Raw genomic sequence first — 8,539 nt, forward strand, 5'->3', positions numbered from 1 at the left:
CAAGCTCAGCCTTTCCCAGTAGCTACTGCCATCCTCCCTAGGTCCAGATGAGGTTCTTTGCTCTATTATTGCTGTCCCACTTAAGTTGATGCAACTGTAGTGTATTACTGGTGGATTATTGCATGAGAACAGGCCTCCAGACAGCAATAATGTGGTAACACTGGGGAAGTATCACAAAGTAATGAATAAAGTGGAGTGATAGATGGATGGTCCATTATAAAGAGGTGGTGCTGTGGTCTAAACCACTGAGCCTCTTGGGCTTGCCGATCAGAAGATTGGCAGTTCAAATCCCCGTGGCAGAGTGAGCTCCCGTTGCTCTGTCCCAGCTCCTGCCAATCTAGCAGTTCAAAAACACACCAGTGCAAGTACATAAATATGTACCGCTATGGTGGGAAAGTAAATGGCGTTTCCATGCACTGTGGCTTCTGTCACAGTCTTCCATTGCGCCAGAAGCGCTTTAAGCCATGCTGGCCACATGACATGGAAAGCTGTCTGTGGACAAAAGCCGGCTACCTCGGCCTGAAAGTGAGATGAGCGCCACAACCCCATAGTCGTCTTTGACTGGACTTAACCATCCAGTGGTCCTTTACCTTTGTACCTATCATTATAAATCCAGCAGTAACATACTACAGTTGCATCAATGGCATGTTGAAAATCACCAGTCTGGAGGGGCCCAAAGAGCATGCTTTAAAAAATAAAATAAATTGCTAATAACTTCTGTGGGTGATGACAATTTTTTTTTTGCAACCCCCCAGAAACCCCACAAAATGTTTCCTGACCACAAGTCAATGCAGCCCTTGATCCCAGAAAGATCAGACACCCCTGCTTTAATCAGAAATAACTGATCATCTGGAGAGGTATTTGATTTATTCAGTCTTCTACCTGCTGTTTTGCTTTGACATAGTTCCCCATCAGTACATCATCACAAGGATCAGCTCTGTCAGGGATGCACAGCTTGGCTAGCCAAAGATCTCTGAGCATGGCTGCTTCATCCAGAAGTTTATGGTACAAGATTTTCAGCTGCAAGGGGAAAGGAAGCACGCAAAATGAGCAGGTTGTGCTGGGCTTGGCTCCCATTTTATGCTCCCATATTCTCTGTGCATGCAACTATAAGACATATGCAATTGTTATAGCAATCTATTAGAAATAGTCTAAAGCAGGAAGAACTGAGGAAGAGGGAACAGTACTCTTAAAAATGGCTCAGGTGCTATGCTAAACCAGGGGCCCTCCAGATGTTGAGGGACTACAACTCCCATAGAATATGCAGTGTGGGGCTAATGGGAGTTGGAGTCCATCAACATCTGGATATGTTGTTACCTTATTCCTGTACTAAAATAAGGGAAGGACCCTTTGGCTCCTTAGACCCCAAAGAAGGGGTTTCTAAAAGGTGCTAGAACTTTAATACTCCTGGAACACAGCTACATTAGTGAAAAAAAAAACCCAGCGTTTTGAATGCGTTATAAACATGCAACACCAGATGTCGCTTAGAAGATGTTGCTCTTCTAAGTCCCTCAGGTGAAGGCTGAGCTCTTCACACACTGCCTCTTCTTGCTTTCCTCCTTGCAGAGCCACCCTCCTGCTTCCACGATGCCAACCCCCCGACAATGACTTCTAAAACCAGCTCAGCTAGTGAAAATCCAAACAGAGGAAACAACCGCTAGGCACCTCTTCCTTAAACTGGCTCAGTTTGGCTGTAACTGCCAGAGACTGTGCGACCAGGATTTCAAAGAAGGCGTTGGTATTGAATGAGTCCAGATCTATTTGTTCTTCCGTGTCCCATATTTCACACTTGCCTAGGAAGAGAGGTAAAATGAGTGCTGCAATATTAGCACAAACAGCAATAGTAATAATAATCATCATGGCTACAGTAATAATAACAGTGGAATATATACTAATTATCGCTAACATACTTGCTTGGATAAGTTCCATCCACTGGTAAGCAATGTTAGACTGGGCTGTAAGGTAGAGTACTACTGTATTCCCATTCTACAGACAGAAAACTGAGGCCGAAGCATAGTGACTTGTGTTAAAAACAAAACACTGAGAATTTTGTTAGCTAAAAACTGGAAACTACAAGAAATACCAACAGTGGAGGAATGGCAGATGAAGATGATGGACTTTTTGGAGCTGGCCGACCTGACTAGAAGAATCCGCGAACAGAAAGAGGAGGAGTATCAAGAAGAATGGAAGAAATTTAAGGACTATTTACCGGTAGTTAAATATTCTATGATAATATAAGTAGAACTACCTGTAAGTACCAAAGTGGCCTAGGAGTTAAATATGTTAAATTGTATAACATTATGGATAGAAGACAATATGAAAAGAAAGAAAGATGTTAATTGATTAAGTTAATCTCATTTGAAAGTAGTATTGGAAAAATGCTACAATGAGTTATATAGAAACTTAGGGGGATTTGAGGAAGTCAAACTTAGCTAGGGGGATTTGAGGATAAATGTTTGTCTGTTTTCTTTTTTTATTGTAAGGTAATGTTTTTCTTTTATGTTTGTTATAAATTTGGAAAACTAATAATTTTTTTTGAACAAAACAAAACAAACACTGAAGCCATTCTTGACTGTAGTGGGATTTGAATGTAGGTATCCCTTGTTTCTTAACAACAACAACAACAACAACAACAACCACCTAGTCAATTGATCACACTGATATGAGCTCAGCAGATCCCCTGTGACAGGGATGATTCTGTGGCCCTTCTGATGTTGAGCAACAACTCTTATCATTCAATTAGCCAGCATGATGGAGGTTGTAGTCCAGCAAAATCTGGAAGGCACCACAAGTTGAAGTTCATTCTGTATTATGCGAAGAAGAAAATCACACGGATTCTGGGGTAGCATTTGCAACAGCACCCTCCATGCCTTAACACAATATCCCTCCCCTCCGAGTGCAAACCAATATTTATCAAGGCAGGGTAAGTAACCTGTGACCCTCCAATTGTTGCTGGAGGACTCCAACTCCCATTGGCTCCAACCACCATGGTCAATAGTAAGGGATGATGGGCTCTGTGGTGCATCTGGAGGACCAGAGTCCTACAGACCCCAAATCTAAATTAATCCAAAGGTTAGTTGGCAGTAAGGAAAGGATTTTATGGTACCTCTCATGAAGAAGCAGTCCTCCATGGATGCACCCATCAAACACGATTTGGTTCTTTATTTATGTGCAGTGTCTGTATCATATACTGTAAAAGATAATTCATACCTTCTCTTTTCTCCATGTGGCTGAAGTTCTTTTCCAAACTGCCTGCTTGCTGCATTCCAGGGTGATATTTTCTGAGGGTAAGGACTGTGGATTCTTTGGAGGAATATTTGTCTATATTATATTTCAGCTGTAACCTTCGGAATCGTGGGGAAGGGCTTTCTTTCCTGGACAGGCCAAAGGTTTGGCAAAAAGTCTGAAAAATTCATGAGAAAAGTACTTACAGGAAGCAGGGACATTTCCGCATTCCCAGGAAAATACACACACACACACACACACACACACACACACACACACACACACACTGTTCACACATTACATTCAACAAGTGTACAATCTGTGTACCTGTGTATACAATAACTGTGCTGTACAAATCAGCAAGTGTTCACTCTTTCTCACAAAGACTTGTACATGTGTAGAGACAGCTTGCACCTGTGGTCAGTGTAATGTGTGAATAAGGCCTACAAATGCACAAAATTAGGGGGTAGTTGCCTCCCCTTGTCTTTCATTTACTCACAATCAGTAGCAGGCAAACAATGAGGAGAAAGACGACTCCGAATATGATCCCAATAATTGCTCGCCAGTCAGGTTTCAGAATGAGGTCTGGGATCCTGGCAACCCCCACTTGCACCATGTGTCTGGGAGTTGTTGGGAAGAAGGGACCCTCGTCGTAACACTGCCCACCGTACGGCATGACTCTGACATACTTCGGGGAAGGAACAGACAGACACAGGGAACCCAGGTCAGAGGCACAAAGGAGGAAGATTCACACATAGCCACAAACACAGAAAGGGGAGTCTGTAAGGACCAGATGAGATATATAAATCATGTAACTGTGTTTTGTAACATTTAGCTTCAAGACCGCTGATTTCATTGTGAATTTTTTTCAGCTAGCTTGCTTTAATATCTGATTTATCATGGGTAATTTTAACGTAAACCTCTAAGAGGTTTTGATTTTTAAACATCATATAAATCCTGCTCCTCCCCTCTCTCCACATACTTGCATTTACCAGGCAGAGTTTTAGAAAAAAATATTATTATTAAATGGAAACTTAATAAACTGGGTCTGTGCAATAATTATTTCAAATCCCACCAAGTCTGAAGTGGAAACTTAACCTTTCCTCCCTGCTAGGATGCTGAGGAAAATACTCCCCCCCCCCAGCTGGAATTTATTTTGTAGGGAGGGGAAGGGCAGCACAAACTGGCGGATTTCTTCCCAATTCAGTTACCGGTTTTAAAGGAATTATTTTCTTCAGGACCTCAGCAGGGGAGAGAAGGGGTTAATTTCCCCCTTCCACACCTGCTGGGATTCCAGTAATTATTGGGCATGATATAATTTCCTCTTAAAATGAAACAAACAAACAAACAAACAAACGGCCAAGAACTCTGCACAATAAATGCAAATATGTATTTAACAGCACATCTTGTTTGGTCCTAACATGAGATGACCAGTTCCATAGCTGGACCCCCACTTCAACACACTTCTTACATAAAGGTAAAGGTAAAGGGACCCCTGACCATTAGGTCCAGTCGTTTGGGGTTGCGGTGCTCATCTCGCTTTATTGGCCGAGGGAGCCGGCGTACAGCTTCTGGGTCGTGGCACCACCATGACTAAGCCGCTTCTGGCAAACCAGAGCAGTGCACGGAAACGCCATTTACCTTCCCGCAGGAGCGGTACCTATTTATCTACTTGCACTTGATGTGCTTTCGAACTGCTAGGTTGGCAGGAACAGGGACCGAGCAACGGGAGCTCACCCCATCGCGGGGATTCGAACCACCGACCTTTTGATCGGCAAGTCCTAGGCTCTGTGGTTTAATCCACCCGCAACCCAACTTCTTACATACATGCTCACAAATCCACACATTGTATATGCATGTGGCCCCTGGGAGGTTGCACAGAAGAGTAGATGACCCTCAATCTGAAAAAGGTTCCTCATGCCTGCCCTAGTGCCACTCATTCAGAGCCAGGCTGTACCCCTTTAAATGAGTATGCGTCTCTCACCAAAGACAGACATAGACAAGAGCTGCAGCGTCTACTTGTCTGGTAGGTTGGCTGGTGCTGAAGCAACATTTGAGCTCTGCTCTGTTGGAGTCTCCAGCCTGAGTCATTCACGGAGCTGTCCATGGTACTACTGACCTCTCATCTACTGCTGAGGCCATTGATCAAAACACAGCACAAGGGTTGCTGGAATGTGGCCTGCTGTGCAAAAGCAAGAGTCGCAGGCCTTGTCCACATTTTGCTTCTAGCCACACCTATTTTGCCTCTAGCCCTTCCTACTACTGGCATGTTGCCCAACCTCTGGAATCTCGCCCTTGGCCTGAAAAATGATTTCCCCAGCTCCAGGGAAGGTGGAGAATGGAATCACTAAAATACAGACCTGGCTACTTGGAGGGTTGCCTCCTTTGCAAAGCAGCCTGGATCCTCATATGAGGATAGTCTTCTGGGTCCCTCCCCTTCATCGGATGTTAATAATAATAATAATAATAATAATAATAATAATAATAATAATAATAATAATTTTATTATTTATACCCCGCCCATCTAGCTGGGTTTCCCCAGCCACTCTGGGCGGCTTTCAACAGAATATTAAAATACAATAGTCTGTTAAATATTAAAAGCTTCCCTAAACAGGGCTGCCTTCAGATGTCTTCTAAAAGTCTGGTAGTTGTTTTCCTCTTTGACATCTGGTGGGAGGGCGTTCCACAGGGTGGGTGCCACTACCGAGAAGGCCCTCTGCCTGGTTCCCTGTAACTTGGCTTCTCGTAGCAAGGGAACCGCCAGAAGGCCCTTGGCACTGGACCTCAGTGTCCGGGCAGAACGATGGGGGTGGAGACCCTCCTTCAGGTATACTGGACCGAGGCCATTAGGAGGATGATGATGGCAGAAAGGACCTTTTTGGTTGTAGCCCCTCAGGAAGTTTCCCTAGTGCTCATCCTATTGTTTTGGTGCCAAGCAGATCCTTTTAAAAATTTACCCATGTGCTTCAGCCTGTTCTAGAGCTCCTTTTTAGTTTTATGGCGGAGTTGGGCTAGACTTTGTTAGTTTGATGGGCCGCTGTTTCTGTGCTCTGATATTTGCTTTTGTAGTTCTGCTGTTTTCTTTTATGATTTGTGCCACGAGTTTTATATTGAAAGGTGGCCCAAAAGTTATGTAAACCAAGGATTAAGCTGCTGAACCCATGGCCCATCCCTCCCACAGATGAGACACACCACCCATTGCAAATGTTTATCAGACTAATGAATGCACCTCACTGGGAACTCCTTTGTAAGCAAACATGCCAGGACCTGAAACAAACCATTCTTTTGTGCTGGTTGCTACTTAGCCTCAAGACATAAGTTCCGGGATCATGGAACTGGTAAAGGAAGAGCAGGAAGTTGTCGGAGCCTGAGGCCAACTTAGCTTCTTCTGCTAGGCTGCGGAAACCTCCCCAGTCAAACTCGTGGTTTGTATTGTACAGGCTGTTGCTAAGGAAAGACACAAGACAAACATGTTGGCTGCCCAAATTATCTCGATTCCAAAAATGGTACTTGCAGTTTTAACTGTGATTCCGTCCTCCGCGCGACAGACAGGACAGCGATGCAAGATTAAACAGAATTTACGTATTAGGGAAGCTGATATCCATTTATATCAGTTTTACCGATCACAGGAATCAGAAGGACATTCTGTGTTGACAATATTTGTGTTGATAATTACCTGCTCAGAAAATGGCAACCAAAATGATCAGGTGTGTGGAACAACTTCCAGATGAGTAATGGTTAAAATATCTGGGACTTTCTAGTTTAGAAAAAAGGAAGTCCGGGGACGGGGTGAGGGTGCCATTAAAAATGATGCACGGAGTTAAGAAAGTGGATAGCCGTTTTTATTTGTCAAGCATAATTGTGGAACTAGGGGTCATACGATGAAGCTGATTGGTGAGAGATTGTGAAACAGGATGCTGAGCTAGATAGGCCTTTGATGTAATCCAGCAGGGATCTTCTGATGGAAAAATGTACATTTACCATCCAAGCGCCATCTCAGCAAAACATCTGCTTTAACTTCTCCATGGGAGTATATTTAACTGTGCAAGTAAGTTTCCCCATGGCTAACTCTTAAGAATGTGGGAGCACCCATATTTCGGAACTCCCTTATTGACATGAGGCAGGCACCCAATAAAAATATGTTTGTTTAGTCAAGCCTGTTCAGACCTGTAGAATGATGATCATAGAATTGTAGAGTTGGAAGGGACCCTTAGGATCATCTAGTCCAACCCCCTGAAATATAGGAATATGCAGTTTTCTCACATGGGGATCGAACCAGCAACCTTGGCATTATCACCATCACACTCTGATCTGGTTTTTAGCTTAGCATGGATTTTAATTGTTTTTGAATGTTTTATATAGTTGTTTTTAACTGATAATTGCATTGTTTTGTTCTTCTGCTTTGAATTTGTTGTTGTTGTTTACAAGCCAGCTGTATATAAATTTTATGAAATAAATACGTTTTGAGGCAATTTTTGTACGTTCCTTTCATTAGTAATATGTATTTGTATGCACCCTTTATGCTAGTAGACCCATTTTTGTACAGTGGTACCTCGGGTTAAGTACTTAATTCGTTCTGGAGGTCCGTTCTTAACCTGAAACTGTTCTTAACTTGAAGCACCACTTTAGCTAATGGGGCCTCCTGCTGACGCTGTGCCGCGCCGCCAGAGCACGATTTCTGTTCTCATCCTGAAGCAAAGTTCTTAACCTGAGGTACTATTTCTGGGTTAGTGGATTCTGTAACCTGAAGCGCATGTAACCTGAAGTGTATGTAACCCGAGGTACCACTGTACACATTATTTGACTGGAGAATTGCATTGCAAAATTCAGTGTGAATTTCAAAGAATTGCTGTGTTTCGGTTTGCACGTTGTTCAGAATGCACAAACAAGGCCTCCCCACCGCAATGCTTACTTACACATCATAAACTGGATAATGATCTTTAGAAACAATGAACATGACAATGTCGTGAATCTTGAGGCATGTAGTAGGGTTGAGGATGCCACTGAACGTCATTTTCAGTGTAGAATCGGAAGGTTGCTGGGGCCAGGACTTGTAAAATGCAGTATCTTCTTCTCTAGATGTCCCTGTGTGGACATAAAAACCAAGTGAAGCGGGATCTGCATACAACTGATAATTCGCATATGAAAAGAGCTTTAGGAATCTGCTCAGCGCTTATGTGGCTCATGCTTGTGTCAAAAGTCAATTCCAACTGGGTGGTGTACAAGCATACTATTTAGTACTGGCAGAAAAAAAGCACAGTATATAATACCTGTAGATGCCATGGAGCGCAATCTATTTTGGGAGTCTAATAGA

The 8,539-nt window shown here is 43.2% G+C and overlaps 1 protein-coding gene across 1 annotated transcript in view; it reads right to left on the reverse strand.

Moving 5' to 3' along the window:
• The window catches only part of LOC114585855 (uncharacterized), a 54,886-nt gene extending 46,581 nt beyond the window's left edge, over positions 1 to 8,305 (reverse strand). The window contains exons 1-6 of the mRNA XM_077919468.1: positions 8,142 to 8,305; positions 6,504 to 6,672; positions 3,725 to 3,913; positions 3,211 to 3,403; positions 1,666 to 1,793; positions 883 to 1,020 (exon numbers count right to left, since the gene is read on the reverse strand). Coding sequence (XP_077775594.1) covers positions 883 to 1,020; positions 1,666 to 1,793; positions 3,211 to 3,403; positions 3,725 to 3,913; positions 6,504 to 6,672; positions 8,142 to 8,239 — 915 coding nt within the window. The 5' untranslated portion in view covers positions 8,240 to 8,305. The remainder of the gene's footprint in view (positions 1 to 882; positions 1,021 to 1,665; positions 1,794 to 3,210; positions 3,404 to 3,724; positions 3,914 to 6,503; positions 6,673 to 8,141) is intronic.
• Positions 8,306 to 8,539: the final 234 nt, after the last annotated feature.

The sequence above is a fragment of the Podarcis muralis genome, chromosome 15 (assembly GCF_964188315.1).
Source record: "Podarcis muralis chromosome 15, rPodMur119.hap1.1, whole genome shotgun sequence".
NCBI classification, from domain to species: Eukaryota; Metazoa; Chordata; class Lepidosauria; order Squamata; family Lacertidae; genus Podarcis; species Podarcis muralis.